The following is a 20,163-nucleotide window of genomic DNA, read 5'->3' as shown; positions in this document are numbered from 1 at the left end:
TTTAGAAATAGGGAATGGAAAATGAAATGTTTACTTAAGGAAACTTTTGCCTAGCTTACATCTTTTCTGCTTTTGAAACTTCACTGCAGGCTAACGTCAGCATGCTGCCTTCTTTTTGTTCATTTTCGTGGCGACATTTTGCTACTGGATGTAGATTGTCAGAAACAAAGGGCCAAACATGGATTAATAATTAGCACTAAATGTGTCAACAGAAGTTCAGTTGTAACCTCTGTGCTTGCGTTTGCTATTGTATTGTGAGGAGGGGAAAAAAAAAGTCATTCCAGTACAGCAGAGAGGAGCAAAGGGTAAAAGTTGTTATTTCCTCATATGGTGATTACATAGCTTTAGAAAATTAAGAAATTAAAACTAGGAGGAGGAAAACTATTTGCAAAGGCCTTTAATCACAACGTGCCATGCTGCCTTGTAAAATTTTGGGCTGTCCTCTTCCCTCTTAGTAAAAATGTATAGAAGTGTAACGATTCGCATTGCTGGCTTTTCAGCACTGGATCTGTTGTTCTGAGGAATGGGAGCAGGTGAAAATTAGGGCTGGTTAGCCACGGGTAAGGTGCATGCACTCTTGGGGACAGAAATAATGAAAATAAGTAGTTCCTCCAAAGAAGTAAGATAAGGCGGAAAGAGCTTCAGCATATCTAAGAACAAAGCCAGGGAGAGAACCTCTGTTGTAATACCCTTCTCCTGTAAAAACATTTCTCAAGATTTAAAATCAGTAAAAGATTATCTGTATCGCTAAAAAGGGGCGTTTTTAGGCTTTGTAGGGAAATTATACAGTCTGCAGAAGGGACCTTTAAGTTCTGCTTGGATCCAGAAAACCAGAACCTAAATCTTAAAAACTTCTACTTTTTAACTGACTGGGACAGACCTTGTTCAAATTCAGCTGCTCTGTTCTTGATTACGCATGGAGTGAGGGAAAAAAGGGGCAGGGATAAAAGAAGTCATATATTTTCTGTTTTGCAGTTGTTCCAACAAGACAGATGGATCTGCTTTTAGCTGTGTATTGGTTCGTTCACTGCAGCTGGGCGTTTATAACACAGCCATGGGCACTGGGGCTGGGGACAGCTTGAAAGACAGCTTAGCTTCCTGGGGAAGCGGGATGTGGATGGGAATAATCTCAAAAAAGAAAGTGTCCCTTTCCTTTGGCCTTGGTGGTATGGTTTGAGGAGAACATTCATAATTGTGTGGTGGCTTATTTTGCTCTCCAGATAATGCAAGTGAAGATGAAAGCCATTCTTTTGTTACGAAGAACATCTGATTTAGTTTTAGTTTTATACATGCCACATGGTTTGCTGCCTAGGAGTGGCTTTCTGTGAAGAAACACATGAATCACATTGAAGATGCATTGTTTCATTGACAGTCCTGTTGTGTTGCTCTTCAGAAGATTAAGTTCTTGTATTGCTTTTTTCCCCAGAATTTGCTTTGTGGTGAGAGACACATGGCCATCTATTTATGTCTGTGTGCTGATATGGTGACTGATAGAGATACATCTTATTTTGCTATTTCTTTGTTAATGCGCTGCTATCCAATAATAAATCAACTAGAAAGGTTTGAAAGGTAACATGTTTATGGAACTCCATAGAAAGGTACGCTTTTTGCAGTTTGTGCTGGACTTCATCCACTGTCTCGGGGTTGTAGGAAGGTGACTTTCAGATCCATATGTCATCTGGGGAATTACAAATTTGATTCTAGCTGGACGTGTAAGCTGTAAGATATAGATGGCCCCATGTTCGTAGAGCGTGTCTGCTTGTGTCAGCGCCAAGGTGTAGTTTTGGCTGACAGGCAGTCTGAAGGAAGGCCGAGCTTATCGGGATGTGACTGAACAGTGCAGAAACGAGTGTTGGCGCTGCGAGGCTGGATGCTGCGCCAGGCAGTGGTACCACACATGTCCCAGCAGCTGGACACCCCCTCGCCTGGTGAGCACCTCTCCTTCCTGGCGCCTTGTGCCAGCAACCAGATGCAAGGCTTAAGACTGGAATTTGTAGGTGAGAGAGATAATTCACTGAATTTTAATGCCCGGCTCCCTAAGGTGAAAAGTTCTTGTGTGATTGGTTGATCAGCACACTTTCATGTGCACTGGCACTCTCAGAACTTGCTGCTGTACAGCTGCTTGAAATAGAAGCAGGGCATGAGCATGAGAAGATGCTTTGAATAATTAATATAAGTATTAGCTCACCCTCTCACTGAGGAGGAGGAAGACAGCTTATGTGAACTCTATGCTGACTTAAATTTCTTGGATAAAATTACAAAGTCCCTGAGCATTAGGAACAGGTTGTTTTAATGTCAGTTTGACGAGTCAGCAGAGAGGAACGCCCCCTGTGAGGGACAAGTGCTTTGCCCCAACTTGTGGTCCCCTCCTTTGGGTGGGTGAGTTCTCTGCAGGTGGCCACATGCAGCAAGATGGTTTTGTGCACATGCAAGGCAGAGGCAACACGACACTTGCAGAAAGCTGACAAGTCTTTCTCCATGAGCTGTTAAGCAGGAAGAGTTTGGGGATACCCAGCTAGCCTGGCTCCACCACACTCCGCTGGAGGTGCTGCCAGACAGTCTCCAGTTGGTTCATGCCAGCTCCAGGTCAACATGTTAGTTGGGTTTGGTGGCTCTTCGCATGCTCAGTAACAAGAGGTGATTTTGCATGTAGTGGGGTGGCTGGCAGGTTTTTGCTGCCATGAAATACTGTGCCCCTCCTGCCAGAGTATGCAGGCTTGCAGTCCACAGGCTGTGGTGTGGAGTCGGTGGCTTTGAGGAGGGACTAGAGAAACCTGCTCACCCTTGGGATGAATGCAAAAAGCCTTGGAGAGATGGTCTGTGGCCAGGGGAGGAGGCTAGAAAAACTGTGCATGCACACTGGCTGTTCCTGTGAGATGCTGTGTGATGGGGTCGGGGGGGAAAGCAGCCTGAAGGATGTTTCAAGTGTGTTCCCTGGCCAAGCTGAAGCTGTGTGTTTCTGGTCTCAGTGCAATGGAAAAGTTGTAGGGGTTGGGTTGGGGTCCCCCTGTGTTTCCAAAGGGCCACAGCAACTTAAAGAGAAATGGGCCCATGTTAATATTGAGGTTGTAGATGCAGTCTAGCACTCAGTAGTGATGGATGTTGGCAGTGTGGGCTGTAGAGTTGCATGGAGCATAGCTTTGCAGCCCTCTGTTGTCAGCTGTGATAGAGGAAAAGTGAGAGGCCAGCCCTTTCAATATTGTCTCCTTGCTCCTAGAGTCTTCTGTTTTCACTGTGGAAGAAGCCTATAATTTTTCTTTTCCTGTATGGTAAGGACTGATTGATACTAAAGTCCACAGTACCCATATCAGTAGGAGAAAAAGGAAAAGAGCTACTGGGATTTGGGTTGGGTCTTGTTTTGGGGCAGGAAGCGGCACTTAAGGCTAGATGGGGACAAAGCTGATCTGCTGCAGGAGCTGTCTCACGTTAGGTACACCTTCAGCTGGGACCACCATGGAATAGCTACATGGGCAAATGCTGCTAGACAAAAGTCTTCAAACTTACCAACTGTCCCACAGCATCATGGTTGCAATGGATGCCACCCTTTTGTCATACCAGATTTATGTTTTCTCTGACTACGTATATCTTCTCAGGTGTAAAATCAGAGGAAGAGACAGACTGAGATTTGGCCATCTACCTCTAAAACTGTGTATGAAATGTCACTGAAAAGTAAATGCTTGGGCACTTTGTAGAAGAGTTAAATTTGTCTATTTACCAGAGTTTATACCATAAAATCCTTGCAGCTTGTCTTAGATGCAAAGTCTAAATGAGATCATAATGCATTTCATAAACTGTTTACAAATATCCTTGATTGGATTATTCATCTCAGCCTTCAAGTTTATCTACCTTTAAATTTACTTTAAATAAGTGAATCCATTTTAAAGTATTGGGATCTGCAGATGTGCTTTTATGACTGTTACTCAACTTCTAATGTTTAAAGCCAAGAGAGTGAAAAGAATGCTGTGTTTTGTCCTGCTCCGTTGAGCAAACAGATGTGATGGGTAGTTTTATGTACGTGCTGTAGAGGAGAACGTGGAACTGCTTCTTGTGCCAGGCAAGGCAGTTCCTGCGTTGTCAGCACTGGGAGGCCGCAGGTATACTGCAGCTGGCATGCATGCATCATCCGCAATATGAATTTTTTCTTTTCCTAACTTAACACCTGTTTTGGAAGCCTTTTCATTTGTTATTGGTGCTGGATTCGAGTCTTTGTCTCATTGAATGAAAATGCTCTCTCTTGAGAGCTCATTTCCCTCTTGAAGAATGATCAGACTGAACTACTTCACGCCATAGAAGTCTCAGCCCTCCCGCTTCTCCACAAGAAAAATGTGTATAGCCCAGTTGCATCCTTTGGGCTCCCTGTCACAGCAAGCATTACAACCCATAGCAATATCGTACTGGCCTGATTTCATGTAATTTCATGTGACTCATTATTCACTGGCATAAACCAAAGGGAGTGTCTTCTACATCACCCATTAGGAATTTCAGGTATAAAAAAAAAGTTGTTTTTTTCTACCCTGGATTGTGTTTCTTTTTCTAGTTGATTTTTTTTTTCTCTAATATAAACAGAAATTGGTTTCTGAGTTACAAAACTGTGCAGCCTTCTGAAGGTGTTTTTTTTGTGTTTTGCTTTATAATGTAACGTGATGACAATGATGTTGTCAGGAATGATTTCCAGAAGAGATGGGTGGTCTGAGAACGTTTGCAGGGTGTGGGGGCCCTGCAGCACTGTGTGATGGGTGTCATGTGAACGTACCTGTCCATATTCAGGCTCACACCACCTGAGCGAAGATGACACTCTTGCACCTGAGACATGGGCCACCAAGTCCACAGACTGGACAAAGCAAGAAATTTTTATCCTGGTTCTATATAGATGGGGTATCCTCTTTATCGGGAGTGACAAAAGCGTATGCCATCTATGATGTACAGAATCCATGCAAAGACTTCCTTTTACCAGTGAACACTGATTCTGATAGTGAGAAAACAGTGAGAGCTGACGCTCCTGGCTGACAGCGAGTCTGCTGGATCTTGGAGAACAGACATGGTTTACTAAAGTCCATTAGGCTGACCTGATGTGCGTTTGGATACTTGGGAGGGCTGTGTCCAGCCTCTGACCTACGCTAGGGAAAGCTGCTTGTGCTGCAAGTAAGTTCTGTTTTGTTTTAACTCTTCACTTGCTTCACAACAATTACTAAAACTGAGGCTTTCCTTCCCATGTGTTAGCTGGTTGTTAGAGCCAAGCTCAGTCACGCTAAGAAAAGTATTGAATGTACTTTACCCCATTTTCTAAGATTGTTCTTGCAGATAATATTTTAGTAGGATGCTGTTCATGACAAGGGTCTTCCGCATGGTGAGTATACATGACAGAGTACAAACAAGGCAAGTAAAGTGATCTGGGGATGGAGTTGCCGTATGAGCTGGGAGAGAAGATTAAAGGTTTATAAAATCATGAAGGGTGTGGAAAAGCTGAATTTGCACTGATGTTCACCAAGTCCTGCAATGCAAGAATTTGGTGGCACTCAGTAAAATCTGTAGGACATCAGTTTAAAACAAGAAAAAAGTATGCAATGGAGTCACCATCCCTGGAGGTATTTAAAAGATGGGTAGACATAGTGCTTAGAGATACAGTTTAGTGATGTTTTTTGTCAGTGTTAGGTTGATGGTTGGACCAGATGATCTGAAAGGTCCCTTCCAACCTAGGCAATTCTATCATTCTATGACAGCCTGGGACTTCCTGCCCCACAAGGCAGCAGAGGCAGGAGGCATCTGCAGGGTCAGAAAGGGGCTAGTTAAATTCCCAGGTGACTTCTGTGGGTGTTAAAAGTCAGGATATACCTTTAGATATTCCCAATCCAATCATTGCTGGCGCTGGGAGAACACAGAAGCATGGACCATCATCAGGCACATGTCCTCTCCTTAAATGGTATCTCTTGTTGCCACTATTGAAAACAAGGTAGTCTAGATGGAGCAATATGTGGCTCCACAGGGTGCTTGTTATGATTCTGTCTGCTGGGAGTATTTTGAAATCCTTCCCCTGTTGCTTGGTACCAGCAAGTCAATGAGCGGCTTGTGCAGAACAGGTCATTTATTTTCTGGATCCTCCAGACCCACTTGGGGTAAATCCATATGAAGGGAAACCAAAACCCAACAGCTGATGGTAGAGCATTGCTGTCATCGTTAACAAATGTGGCAAAGCAATACTGGGGGAAATTCAGAAAATTGCTGGGCTATTTAGGGTAGCTGGAAGGATCCAATGCCTTTGAAAGATTTTCATTTATGTCCATTTTCTGGGTCATTTTCTGTACTGAAAGCTGGCCAGTAACACCCAGATCCCGTGCAGTAGGTAGGTGGCTTGGGAGAGTGAAGTAGAAGCTTTGTAGAAGCTCAGTTCAGGAGATGAGGAGGAGACCATTTTGAAGTCCGCAGAAGAAAACCCCTCAGACCCTTGTGTTACTGAAGGTTGTACATTTATTCGGTACTTGCAGAAATAACAAGGCAGGCAGATAGCTTAATGCAAGCCTGCTTAATGTGGTGGGGAAGACAGTTTAGGACATCCCCATGGAAGAGACTAATTGTTAATTCCAACATAACTTGAGAATTAGAGCTTGGCATTGCAGTAGCTGGGAGTTTGCAGTTAAAAAGCAACGAAGCTCAGAGTCGGGTCTGATTTTTTTTTTTTTTTTTTTTTTGGTTTGTGGCAGAAGGGAGACATGTGCCCTGGCTGAGAGCACTCAGACTGTTCTTTTCTTCAGCTTGCTGACTCAGGTCCCAGAGTTTCTGAGCCATCACTCTCTTCTCAACAGAGCTTAGCTCAGCTTTTGCCTGGAGCTCTGCTGTGGAGACCTTTTACAGGCCAATGCCATAAGTGGAGGGAGTGAAGGCGGCAGGCAGGTAAATTCATGCTGACCGTAGCCATATCTTGTTAATTAACTCGCCTGTGGAAAGGATTTACAAGGCTGCTTCTGCTCCCATCGTACTGCAGATCCTGCAGAAAAAAAAAAAACATACCATAGTGAGAGGTGGCTGTTTTGGTTGCCTGCTTAAATATAGTCCAAATTAAATTGCCTGTCATATTGCATATAGCAAGAATCGTCTCTGGATCATCTCTTGATAGAGGAGGCTGCAGGAAACACTGATCGCAGGGAATTTTTACTTTTGCACTTTAGGGTGGCCGAGGCAAACAGCCTGTGTTAGTAATTTATTTTGTTCAGTTAGAGAGACTTAAGCAGCAACTGAACTTGCGTAGTTTTGCTTGTGATTTGGATGCAACATTAAAAAGACATTCACTCTAGAAAGTATGTGAATGGATGAATTGTTACATGATTAAACAATTAAGTGAAATTTAAAATCGTTCACACTTTACCCTTATCTCAAAGTTGAGTGCTCTGTGTCTGACCTGAAAAAAATCCCCATATGCCTGCATTCTTGTTTTTTAACTTAAATTATAAAAAAAAGCAACAAAACCCCCCGTTATTTCTCCCTTACAAACTTTGCCTCTCAGTTTATTGTCCATCTGTTTAGATAAACATATGGATAAGAACAGAACCACAGTAGGGATAAGATTGAAAAGAAAATACCAGTGAGGTACACAGTCATTCTCCCAGGGTAGATACCATCCACAGAGCAACTCCCCACATACTTTCTCTTGTGCTGTTGCTGGCTTCAGCCCTTGCTTCATTTAAATTGCACCTGGCATATTTGGTTAAGGGTACGAATTAGGTTGCAGACATTCCTGTTTCCTGTAGAGCCGCACAAGTTTGGAAAGTGCTTGCGCCTCTGGCTGAGCGAGAGGAGGGATTTCCAGTGCCAAGTTCTTCTCGCAGCTAGAGAAATTACCATCCCTGTGTTTAGATGGGTTTTGCATGTATCTTGGCTGTTGTTTGCAAATGTTATCAGTATCTTGCAGAATGAAACTGGGCGAGTTCTGCTGCAGGGGTGACCCACATGTGAGGGGGAAGTGTCTGGCAGAAGTCTTGTTGCACTGATGTGTAACAGGAATGGAGCAGTACCAGTTCTTCCTCGAGCGTTGCATCTCGTGGGTCGACTTGCTCCGTCAAACCCCTCTATCCCAGGCCTACTTAATCGCCGCTTTGCACTTGCTGGACAGGATTGCAGAGCTGCTTTCCCTCCTGGGACCATCCTCTGACTGCATCCATCTGAACAATTGGGAGCCAGAACCTTTGAATCCCGCACAGCTCTGCCCCACAACGCTCCCACTTTTTAGTCCAGCTCTTAAGCGATAGCATCGTAGTGTCTCAGTCACACTCGCCCTGTGAGCGGTTCAAGATATCTGCAGATCTGGAGCTTGCGTTGAGTGGCTGACGTGACCGTTTACTCTTAACAGTCTGTGTGTGCCATGAGAAGAAAGTTACATGCCTACTTAGCCTAAAGCCCCGTTGCCTGGGAAGCCAAGGCCTGTCTTCTGGAACCCCACAAACAAGTGCATGCGCATCCATCACCATTTCCCACATGTGACTGCGGCCCCGGCACAGGAGGACTTTCATGATTATTTTTCTGGGTTAAGAGATGAGTTATATTTGTCTTCTAATTGCTGTGTTGCCAACATGCCATTCTACTACCGCTCCTAGATCAAACCTCAACCATTTTCTCTCCTAAGCCTCTCTTGCAAACATCAGACTAAAGTGGGAGCCTGGATTTTCAGCAAGGTCTGTGGCTCTTGCGTCTACAGCTCTACTGCGTGGATGCCAGAACTGATGTATATATACTCGGATATTTTTGGTGCAGAAATACTGGCATGGGTGAAAGTGACCTGACAAGATGCAGCACAAAGGAGGAACGAGGTTCTTGTCCCTTTTGATTAGAACAGGATTAGGACAGAGACTTTATGTTCTGCCGAAAGATTCACCATTCTGGAAAAATCTGTAAAAGCTGGGGTGTCGTGATAGCTTGTAGAAACTAAGGATCATGTGTGTTTAAGGTTTCTGCTATTGAACCTCAGGGCAGAAGAGGGTTTTGAGTATCTAATTCAAAACATTTTAAACAACTGCTTCATTGAGCAATAACACTTCATATAGCTAGTCTCTGCTTGTTTTGCGTTCGCCCTAGGGTTTGTAAATCACAGTGTTCACAGGCAGGCATGGGGTGAGCATGTAAAAACACATGGGCAGAAAGTTGAAGAGTTGGGAATGGAATATATACGCTCCTCTACTTATTTTTTTTTCCAAGATGTCTGTACTGGAGAACATGCTTTGCTGTAGAGCAGGCTAAATTTTCCTCCTCTGTGTATTCCAGCTGGCTTCCAGTGGTGTCCTGTGCCGTGCCCACACAAGACACTTCTATCGAAGTGCTGCTATTGGGGTGTGAGTTGCTGGGGAATCACATGCAATAACTTTCTAAAAATGGTCCATGTATGTGTTGGTGCAATTTCAGAAATTCAGTTCCCAATGTATTGTTGTGGCTCAAAGCGGTATGAATACCCTTCCTCTGTGAGTCTGATGAGCTAGATCAGATTATTGCCATACTTTAGCAGCTGTTTAATAGGCAGGTTGTCAGCTGCAGTTACATTTCATCTGAAAAAAAAACAAAAAAAGGACCCCATTCTTCCACTTATCTTAGGTAGCAAATTATTAGACCCTATGTTTTTCTCTCTTTTTTTTTTTCTTTTCTCCTATCTCTTGGACTGAATTTGCCTCCTAAATTATTTTATTAATCCTCATTTAAGCTCAGAAGCATCATTGTTTTAACTGAAGGTGAGTTTGTCTCTTAATGGAGGTACTTAAGCCTGCACAGCTTTGAAACCAATAGAAGTGTACCCAGAAGGGAGTTTGTAGCAGGTCAATTACATCTCTTTAAGCCACAAAAAAATGTAGACCTGAGGCCCTGTCCTGGCTTTCAGCAGTGTCTTTATTAATTTTACATCAGTTCTTACCTCAATTGCATTTGCTTCTCACTATTAGGAAGCTCTCCTCATGTGTGCCTGTGATAGTGATGAGTGTTTTTGAAACTGATAGCATGAAGCTTAGCAGATCTTTACTTTTAAATCCACGGCAAGTTTCCAAGTATGCCGCCGCATGGGTTTTAAGTCAGGGCCCACTTTTGTGGTTCACCCACTCTCATTTGGGACTGCAGTGCCCCTAAAAGAGGTGGGTCCCCTCCACAGGGCCCCCTTCCACCTGCACCCATCCCTGGGTGGGTGGTCTCATGTCTTCTCCTGTACCAGCCGCAGTGGCAGTGCAGCTGGTGGTGTGAGCCAAGCAAGGTCAGGCAGCTAGCTAACACCCAGCCCTGCAGGAGGGCTGAGACAGGACCCTGGAGGACGTTGGCCAGATGGATGCAAATCTTGTGTCAGGTTCCCTGGGCAGCCTCCCTGGAGCTTTCTTTGCTTCTCGTGGGGTAGGAAGCCGCAGACTGGCAGAACACGCGTTGCCTGATAAAGCAAGGGCCACGTCAGACAGCGTGTGTATTTTACTGGGCTTCGTTGGTTTGGGTTTACAGGGGTGCAAAGCTTCTGCTGGGGCAGCACACAATAAATATACACAGTGAAAGCAGGGGAGTGTGCCTGTTGGAGTGCCAGCGAGAAGCACAGAGCTGTGCTGACCAAATCAGAAGCGGGTGAATTGATTCAGCCCTGTTTACCCCTGGGTGCACTGCTGGTAGAGTCCGATGTCCAGCTAAGTGCAGCCTGCCCTGGGACGGTGCCTGTCCTGAGAAACTTAACGTGGAGGGAGGTGATTAATTTTTCAGTAAGCATGTGTTGTGACTCAGGAAAAATTGCCCTTCTTGAACTTGAAGCATAACTTTGTATCCTGATGGCAATGGCAGAGATGGGAGTGATCCTTTAAAATGTCTTCCTTTGAAAGGAAGTAGTTAATATTTTCCTAAAAGCTCACAGATTTTCAAACTTCGGTCCTGGCTACAAACTCAGCCAGCAACATGCTTTTCTATTTTTTTTTTTTTTTGCCATGCTTCATTGTTTCAGAAATCTGATAATTATTGTTATGCCTGGAATCTTGTGATGGGCCTCTCTGCGTCATGGTCTGTGTTGGACGCCTGCTTTATTTTGTTGTTTGTAGCCTTTTGCTTGTACAGTCTTTATGACAGTTTCATGTCCTGCCCTCCGTTGAACAAGACATCATAATTTTAAGAGTATACAGCAGAGCCTGGGGAGGAGGAGTTGCAATGGAGGTCTTTCTGCATTCTTGGAAAATGGATGTCAGGATTGTACTAAAAATGAAGTGATTTGTGCTTGTGTTCCTTGAAGGGGAAAGCTAAGCAATACTAGCCTGTGTGATGGAGCTCCGTCAGTTGTAAGAGACAGCCAGCTTTGCTATCAGTGGGTATACCTTTCACTCAGATTCACATGGTGCTCCCACTAATTCACTTCTGGATTTTCTTTTCCTTTGCTAATCTGCGGAGCTTTTAAATATTTACACGCGCCTACTGCCAGAGCCAAATCAAATATAATTGGAAAAATGTGACTGGTTTGTCGAGGAGCTGTCAGCCTAAGTCAGATGGGGGTCGGTGAAGGCAGGGTGTTCTTCATACACTAAGCTCCACCTATCTGAGTCCACAAAATGAAATGCTGTTTGGATTGTAGAAAACTTGAAGCGGAGCCATGAGGACGCATCTCCGCAGCCCCAGACAAGTCAAATCTGTTGCTCTGAGGGTGGGGGTTGTGATCAGGCTGCCTCCGTGGTGGGCAGGGAAGGAGGAGCAGGAGCCCTGTTGCAGAGCCAGCAAGGCTGGCTGTGCAGAGCCAGCCAGCAGCCAACTAGCCACAAAACTGCTGCCAGTTTTGCTTCTGCCTCTCACTTGGCTTGGCAGCCACCCGCCCTGGGTGACAGCACCCTTTTTCTGTACCCACAGCCTGAGCTTCAGGCAAGCACCACTTCTTGGTGGAATCTGCCACATGTGGATTAAAGACAACCCCACACACAGAAAACCTGTCACCGCTGAGACCTGCAGGGGACAGGTCTCGCAGTCAGCCGTGCACCATCCCATCCCAGGGTCCATGCCAGCTCTGGTCCCCCCACCCCACAGGCTTCCACGGAGCAGCCAGTGGGCTTGTCACGTGATGGGGATGCACGGACTTGCTTTGGCTGCCTCTGCAGTGGGGTCCTTCTGCCCTCACCCCCCTGAGCGACATTGAAGCTCGGAAATTGCACTTGGTCCCCCTCTCGCTGGTGATGCTCTTCACCTAAAAATCTTCTAACTCTGCCTACGTAAACCTTTGGGTAGTCTAAAACTTACACACGTGCCAGCAAATGTGAGGAAACTGCTGTGGTACAAGGGAGGCTAGGGACAAACTGCAAAAAAGCTCAGGGTAGACCAAAGAAACAAAGCCAAATGCAAATTCAGGTGGTTACATCCTCCCTGAGGACAGATCCCGAGCAGCAGTCCTCCTTGCAGGTTGTCAGAGCCCCACAGTTCAACTTCAGACGCCAGCAAAGCGGTGGGATTTGTGATAGTTAGGACACTGGTTAAGAGGAATATATTTACTGGCACTGAAGATGAGACTGTAAGCACTCAGAAATGTGAACTTAATGTACCTAACTTCTTAAAGCTGTACGTTTTTAACTGCCTTTTTCTTGTCTGTTTCAGGTTGCATGTCTGGTTGGACTTGATGCATGGCATTTGCATGACACCTAACAGCCTAGGTCTGGATGTGTCACTGAGCAAACATGGCCTACCCAGCAAACACTAACAGCAGTGCTACAGGTAACTAATCGGGAACACTTTTCCCGCTTTGGATTATAAATTTATTTTTTTAAAACTTTTATCCTGAAATTGTGGAAGTAGCAGAAAAGGGAAGTAGCAGCAGCTAAAACTAAATACTGAAAACTAATTTCCTGGTAGATCAGAGCCTGTCTGTTCCCCCCCCACCACCCCCGATAATCTTTTAAATATTTAAAGTGTGGAAAGTTGTTTGCAAAGATGTATGGGCTGGCACTCAGTTGTTCAGCATGCAGTGCTCTCTGCTTTCAGGGACCTACGCTGGTGTACACCAGACTCCGAGAGGCCTAGGGGTTTGCTGCAAAAAGTCATGTGGTTGTTATCCTGTGTCTGTAATTAACTTGTGAGATTAACCAGCTCTTACGCATCGAATCCCCAGCCCTTCCTGGTCAGGCTGAATTTTGTTTCTTGCTTCTCAGCAAAACATAAAAGCATTTCTCCAGCAACATCACAAGGAGGTGTGCAGTTCATTTCACTTTTTCGTTCTTTTAAGAAGCTCCCGAGATGTCTATTTCAGTTGGGTGATACTCTTTCAAATAGATCGCTTGGCGTGTTCAAAGGTTGCTGAGGAGAACTGATGGGTCAGGAAGGGGCAGAGATTGCAGAACGACTGATAACAGCACAGCAGCACCAGCGTTCCTTCTGTGGTTGTGTCAATATTTTCCCGTTCTCCTGATCACTGCACAAACATAGCATTAGCCCACTACAGCTGAGGCTGCTGCAGTGGGATCATATGGAAAATTTCAAGTGCATGGCAGGAGCCTGTGGGTGCTCTTTTGAGACCTCCTAATGTAGGTATGAAGGGAAATGGATTTATCAATGAAAGCTGGGGTGGCTGGGAGCACTTTGAATATCCTGAGAAGGAACACTAACTATATATGTTTCTGTTATGCATGTAAATAGAGATTTCAGGGTGTTTTTTTTTCCCTAAGGCTCATGCATTTGTGGTCAATGCTACTTGGTAGATCATGACACGCACATACTGAAAATTGGCTTATCTATCTGGTGGATTTTAGAACCAACCTGCTTTGAAAATATGTTCTGGTATGAAAACGAATCCTGAATTACTCACTGTGCTCACTGTAGAGTTGTTCTAATTAGTGCAAGGGATTAAAGCATTTTGTGTGCAGGAAATTAGAAATATGGAGTGTCATTATCTGCAATTTATGCAAAAGAAGTAGTCTTTTTTTAAAGGCCAGTGGAAGTTACACGAGAACATTGGAGTTACTTTTATACATTGATGATTTAAGGCTAAATTTACCAATTTACCTGAGACTGCTGAAAAAGGATATTTTCTTCTCTCACCACCACTTTTATACAATTAAAAGTATAGTCTCTAAGAAAGAAACTATATCCTTTTTGTAACCTTTTGTAATCTTTTTGAGGTGAACTTCAAAACCTCTGCTGTGTGACTTAACTGTCACTGTTCGCTGCCTAACCCCCCCACTTAACTTCACTCTTTTTAGTAATACACTTTTAACTTAAGTCATGCAGAACAATTCCCTCTGCTTACAAGGAAGGAAAAATTGTGCGTGGACTGTTACTGATAGGTTCACTAATCCCCCCCACCCCGTGGTAGAACTGTCTGTTGAAAAAGTTGATAAGCTGACATGTAAGTCTTAAGGGAGCAACATGGTTATACTTTTACTGGGGATGTGTTAATGCAAGATGAAGTTTTAGTTTCAGGATTGTTATGCAAACAAGGCTTCTTGCAGGGTAGAAGCTGTTTGTTCCCTTATTCGTAGAAAGACACTATAATGAATTGCACGTATTTAATTCAAAACTAAATTGGACAACATTTTGCAGAGACTGTCAGGACTTGTTGGCTTTGCAAACCCTGGAGGCTGGCGTTCTAACACGCAGCTACGTACGCTCGTGTCTCCAAATCCTGAGCAGCTCATAATGGACAGAGTATTGGGCTGCAAGTACCTGTGACTTGTTATCCTGCCGTGCTGCCTGGGAGAGAATGCCTTTGGATGAGCAGGAACTGATTTGGGCGTTGGGAGGTATTGAAGCAAGTTTCTTAATTGCATGGAGCTCTAAGAGTGGAAAGACAAACTTCAGGGGTGGTGTTTTCTGCACCCTCTGAATCAATCAGCAGCAGGAAAAAGAACTAGAAAGACTTGTTGTGGACTACTAAGCTGCGTTTATGTTACTCGAATAATTTGGCAAGTTTGACCACATATTCAGCTGCGTTCAAGTACGAGGTGACTAAGGAGCAGTGGTTTGCTTTGGTTAACTCGAGAATGTGAGTACTTGCACTGTTAAATGATTATGCCTATGTGCCATTTCGGTCAATTTTTTCAGTATACAAGCTTGTATGGACTATAGCTGCTGCAGATAAAATCTGTAGAGGAATTCTTGAATTTGGAACTTGTTTCCAGGAAAGGATCAAGCTATTTTGCATTTGCATAGAGATTATTTTTTTAAGGATGTTTATGAGAAGTACATTTGCTGTAAATATTTTTGGTGAGTGTGTATGTGAGATAAGCTACAAAGCAAGTGATGACTTTATCATGAAACCACCTATCATAAATTTCTCTGCCTGTTGCATAGCTCGGTAAAGACGTGAACTTGAAATGTGGCGAATAAATAACAGAGGCTGTGATTTAGACTTCAGTACTGTTTGTCAATAGTTTTGTTTGCTGCTGACAAAGTTTTATCACTCCGTTCCCAGCTTCATCACATAGAGGTCTTGTAATGAACTGTATTTCTGTGAGCTGCAAGCTTATTTGTTCATCTTGATCCATTTTGGAAGGTGGTTTAGAGAATTGGTACTGATTTTGGACTAGGCTCTGTCAAAGTTGTGCCATCTGCTCAGCAAATAGCTGAAGTCTCTCTAGCACTAGTGATAGATAAATCAGTGCTTGTGGAAAAATTTGGCTTATTTTATCAGTTGGGTGTGGGTAATCACAACCGTGCGCTGTTTTGAGTCTTGCGCGGGTGGCAGGTGATCTTACTGCTCAGTCCGGTAAGCTTTGCGGGGCTAAGGACCACAGTGGAAGTCTAAAGCCCGTCATGAACTCCTCCGAGGAGCTGCAGCAGGAGCTGGGAAATACCCTGCGTCCGTGGGGAGCTATTGGGAGGCTGGACTTTTTTTGCTGCATAGTACAAATTAATTTCTCTTTGCATAGTATAAGCAAAAAAAAAAAGAGGTGATCGTTTCTCAAAATAGTATTAGTGTCTTCATTAACCGCTGGGTGAAACTTCCAGTAATTGTTAGCCTCTGTGCTTGCTAGGACTGATGCATAAATCATCTACTTAATGAGGCTCTGCAAACTTTTCTGTAGTGATATCTGTAGAAAGGTCCTCCAATTAGCTGCAGAAAGCACGGTGCACACCAGCCGAAAATTTACCAGGCTGTTCAGAAATACTTCTGGCTGGATTTTCATTCCTTTCACTAATACCTGATTAGCTGAAACTTCGTTTTCAAAACACATGTTCTGAAAGGCATTGAATGGTGTGAAATTCCAGGCCAATTCCATTTATTCTGATGTAGAAAACAAGGAAACAGCAGTTTGTAGAAAACAAACATCGGAGACTGATTAAAAAAGATAAAGGATTAAAAACTGTATTTGTGTCTAACCATAATGAAAACATCTGTTTTATTTGACTTCTCTAAGCACCTCGTGCTCTGTATCCAGAGACCACAGAATTGTCAGTCATCTTTTTAACAGGGACATGAAAAAGCATTTTAACGGAAGAAAAGCTTTTCCATTTTTCCTGAGTAGGATGGGCTGCAGGGGTCAATATAGCAAGGCTGTTGCACAAACCCTTTCCTTACTTTGCTGCAAAGCAAATGCATGTTGTTTTCTGTACAGGGTGTCTGAGATTTCCCTGATTCTTCCTCTTTCCTCCCTTCAGTCTGCACCTTCCCCCTCACTCTTGTTTAAGTGTGTTTCCATGCCTTCCTCTCCCACCTTTATCATGCTTCTACATACAGGAGTACTATATCTTACATGGATTCAGTGGAACGATTTCCCTGTGTGTTTAACTCAGCTATATGCTTTACCTCCTTCAGATTCCTACACAGTTCTTAAAGCAGTGGCATTGTAGCAACTCACCGTCATTTTTACTGCTGGTCTCTTGGGACTTGTAAAGCAAGGAACTGCTGCTGTGATAGCCAGTGTGCAGGCATCCAGTGTCTTTGCTCCTGGTTTACTCCTTTGACTTTCAGCCTCCCAGGGACAGGGAAATGTCACCCCCAGGAGATCTGGGCATCCACCTCCACTTGGAGACCACCTGCACCAGGGACTGCAGGATTAGGGGTGGTTTGGCAACAGATAGAAACCGTGTTGGAACACTGGTTCCCCTGCAACAGCCTGGTTATTTTATATACGCAGAGGCCTGATTATTTTATATATGCACAGTTACTCTGCAGCACTCCATGGGCCTCTGGTTAGATTTTTCTTTGTGTCTGAGCAGACTCCTAAGTGAAGTTGTAACTATGCACCAGTTAGTCGGAGAATGAGGCCATTACAATCATAGGATCATAGAATCATAGAATGGTTGGAGCTGGAAGGGACCTTAAACATTATCTAGTTCCACCCCCCCTGCCCTGGGCAGGGACACCAACCACTAGATCACGTTGCTCAAAGCCCCATCCAGCCTGTCCACGAACACTTCCAGGGATGGGGCACCCACAACTTCTCCAGGCAACATCTACCAGTGTCTCACCACCCTCACAGTAAAGAATTTCTTTCTAATATCTCATCTAAATCTCCCCTCTTTCTGTTTAAAACCATTACCCCTCATCCCATCACTACACTCCCTGACAAAGAGTCCCTCCCCATCTTTCCTGTAGGCCCCCTTTAGGTATGAGAAGGGGCTATAAGGTCTTCCCGGAGCCTTCTCTTCTTCAGGCTGAAGAACCCCAATTCTCTCAGACTGTCCTCATAGGAGATGTGCTCCAGCCCTCTGATCATCCTCATGGCCCTCCTCTGGACCCTCTGGAGCAGGTCCATGCCCTTCTTATGTTGGGGGCCCCAGAGCTGGATGCAGCACTATAGGTGGGGTCTCACCAGAGCCGAGTAGAGGGGCAGAATCATCTCCCTCATCCTGCTGGCCACGCTTCCTTTTTTTACAAGAGGCTGTTGCCTGAATTAGTGTTGTTTGAGATATTAACGTAAGCATGACTCAAAGGCCAAATGTTTAATAAATGTGTTTTCCATCTGCTGGTATATAAATGCTTAAGCAACTGTTGTAAAGTATTATGAAAACCCCTGTTGACTAATTAACCCTTTTTATCGAAGCAAATAAACGTTTGCTTAGAGCAAATGTTTTTATCATACACATCCTCTGCATTGATTTGTAACAACTCTTACCAAACATTTGTAGACACACTTTCCTTTCAGTTACTGGATTATTTGAGTTAGACCTCTCCTATGATTTGATTTTCCTGGTGCGTATAATCTTAGGCAATATGCATGGAGTTTTGCGTGTTTTCCAGCCTAATGATCTGAAGTGTAGCCTAAGAAGAAAGTGCTGTGCACCAGAACATCACCACTATTACTAATTTTAGCAGAATATTCAACCATTTTCATCACAGACCCTCAGTCAATAAATGGGAACATACAGGGGTGAAGAAGTTAGCAACCGGAAGTGTTTGACTGCTAGCTAGTAGTCAGTCCGATAGAGCCTTTTGTCCCAAGTGTCGCGGGTGCCTGCCACCAGAGCCCAGCTGAGAGCCGCTCTCCGCTGCTTTCCTGCGGGGCAGGAGTCACCGAGGTGTCACTGCAGTCCTACTGACACCCCGAGCTCTGAGCTTAGCAGCCATAAGTGCACTCAGTTTACCTAGCCCAGCAGATGCAAATGACTAGGGTTCAGGTGAGTTTGTGTTTTTATCAAATCCTCCGTGCAAGCAATTTGGTAATTATTTGGTTGAGTCAGGGCTGTGTGATGAGAGGCAATTTGAGCCTGGGCTTGCCTCCCCTACCATACTCCCTGCTCTGAGCCTGCATCTGATGACTGTCGGAGCTCCTGTGGACGGGTGTGCACCGACACTGTGCTTTGGCAGCTGGTGGGAGACTCTTGCCATGGGGAGAGCCTGCTGAATTGCCATGTAGGCTTGTGCTTTCTGGATGGGCAGACGGCACGCAGGGCTGTCACTGGGATCCTGCTCCTGCCTCACCCACAAGTGATCCAGTGAGTCACTCTGGTGGTGCCCAGTATTTAAAAACAAGCTAGGGTGGGACCCTGAAATCTGTGGGGTGAAGGGTGAGTGAGCATCCAGTGATTTCACATCAGCTCTATCATATGGCATATCAAAATTTCCATCATTATGCTGTAGTACACTCACTGATGCCAGATCTGCCTTAAGGACAGATGGCTGGAGATGGAGCACATGATCTCAGAGCCAATGCCAGCTTTCTACTTGAATTAATACTTGTTTCTTCTGCAACTGCTAGTTGATACCTGTAATCCAAGGGTCCATTTGCTGCTGCAACAGAAAGCTTGAAAAAACATTGACCTCCATTTGCCCAACCTAGAGGCCTTCATCAGACTGCAGAGGACGAGGGATCGTGCATCTTCTTTTACACAGGACTTGTTGCCCTTCAGGCCTGATTTTGGAATCTGCTGGAAAGGGATGGGGCAGGAAAGACTTAGAAAGGATGCAGTAAATACAGTGTCATTGGGAGCTGAAGACATAGCAGTCTGGCCCAGATAGCCCAGTCCTTAGAGATGGAAATTGGATGTGGTGGGAAGCAGATGGCCCAAGACACAATGCCATATAAGATGCAGATGCTTTGAAGAAAGACAAAGCACATGAGAAACTGAACAGATTTCATTGATCTGTCTTTTGTTCAGAGGTTACTGCAGTTGTGTTTTGTTCTGGATTATCTTCTGCAGCTGCCCAGAAGCTCCTTACATCTCACCTAGACAGAGGACTGTGTTCATTCCTCTCCAGCGCAGCCTTGCTCATGGAGTAATGCATGCTTTCCTTGTCTGAGTTGTTGAGATGCCGTTGCATGGGCAGCATCTGGACCTTCTCATAGAATCACAGAATCATTCATGTGGCCTGCTGCTGCTCCCTGTGGAAATACATACCCTCTACACCCCCAGAGGCAGCTAAGGGTGCTGATCTTGTATGTTACAGCTAATAATGCTCTAGGGACTAAACAGGCATGCCTTGCTGTTTATGGTACCCTGGAACCTGACTGACCTAGTGGCAATTAACAGTGATAAAAGCCCTTAGGTCTTCCAATGGAAGTGACTGCTTTGCACTGACCTGGTGGCGGTCGGGTGAAAGGTGCCCGTGTGGTGGAGCAGCCCGTTGGGCTGGGTGAGGGACAAACACCAGTAGCAGGGCAGGCACGCGTCACGGCAGAAATACCAAGAGTAAACTTCTTTCCAGACTTGAAAAATTATCCTCTCTGCATCTTCTTCCTTCTCTCCACTCTCAAGATGATGCACAACTTAGCAAATCTTTCTGTGACCATTTAACCTAAAAGAGTGTGTTTTCCCCAAAAACTG

The 20,163-nt window shown here is 44.7% G+C and overlaps 1 protein-coding gene across 7 annotated transcripts in view; it reads left to right on the top strand.

Moving 5' to 3' along the window:
* The window catches only part of KANK1 (KN motif and ankyrin repeat domains 1), a 115,057-nt gene that overhangs the window by 45,398 nt on the left and 49,496 nt on the right, over positions 1 to 20,163 (top strand). For 4 of the 7 annotated variants that reach the window (XM_054185626.1, XM_054185625.1, XM_054185622.1 and 1 more), the window contains one exon: positions 12,559 to 12,675. In XM_054185626.1, the coding sequence (XP_054041601.1) occupies positions 12,639 to 12,675 (37 nt within the window). In that variant the 5' untranslated portion in view covers positions 12,559 to 12,638. The other 3 variants (XM_054185621.1, XM_054185620.1, XM_054185629.1) reach the window with 3 other exon arrangements.

Source organism: Rissa tridactyla, chromosome Z, assembly GCF_028500815.1.
Source record: "Rissa tridactyla isolate bRisTri1 chromosome Z, bRisTri1.patW.cur.20221130, whole genome shotgun sequence".
Lineage (NCBI taxonomy): Eukaryota > Metazoa > Chordata > Aves > Charadriiformes > Laridae > Rissa > Rissa tridactyla.
The sequence above is the reverse complement of the archived record's forward strand: the minus strand, read 5'-3'. Positions and strand labels throughout refer to the sequence as shown.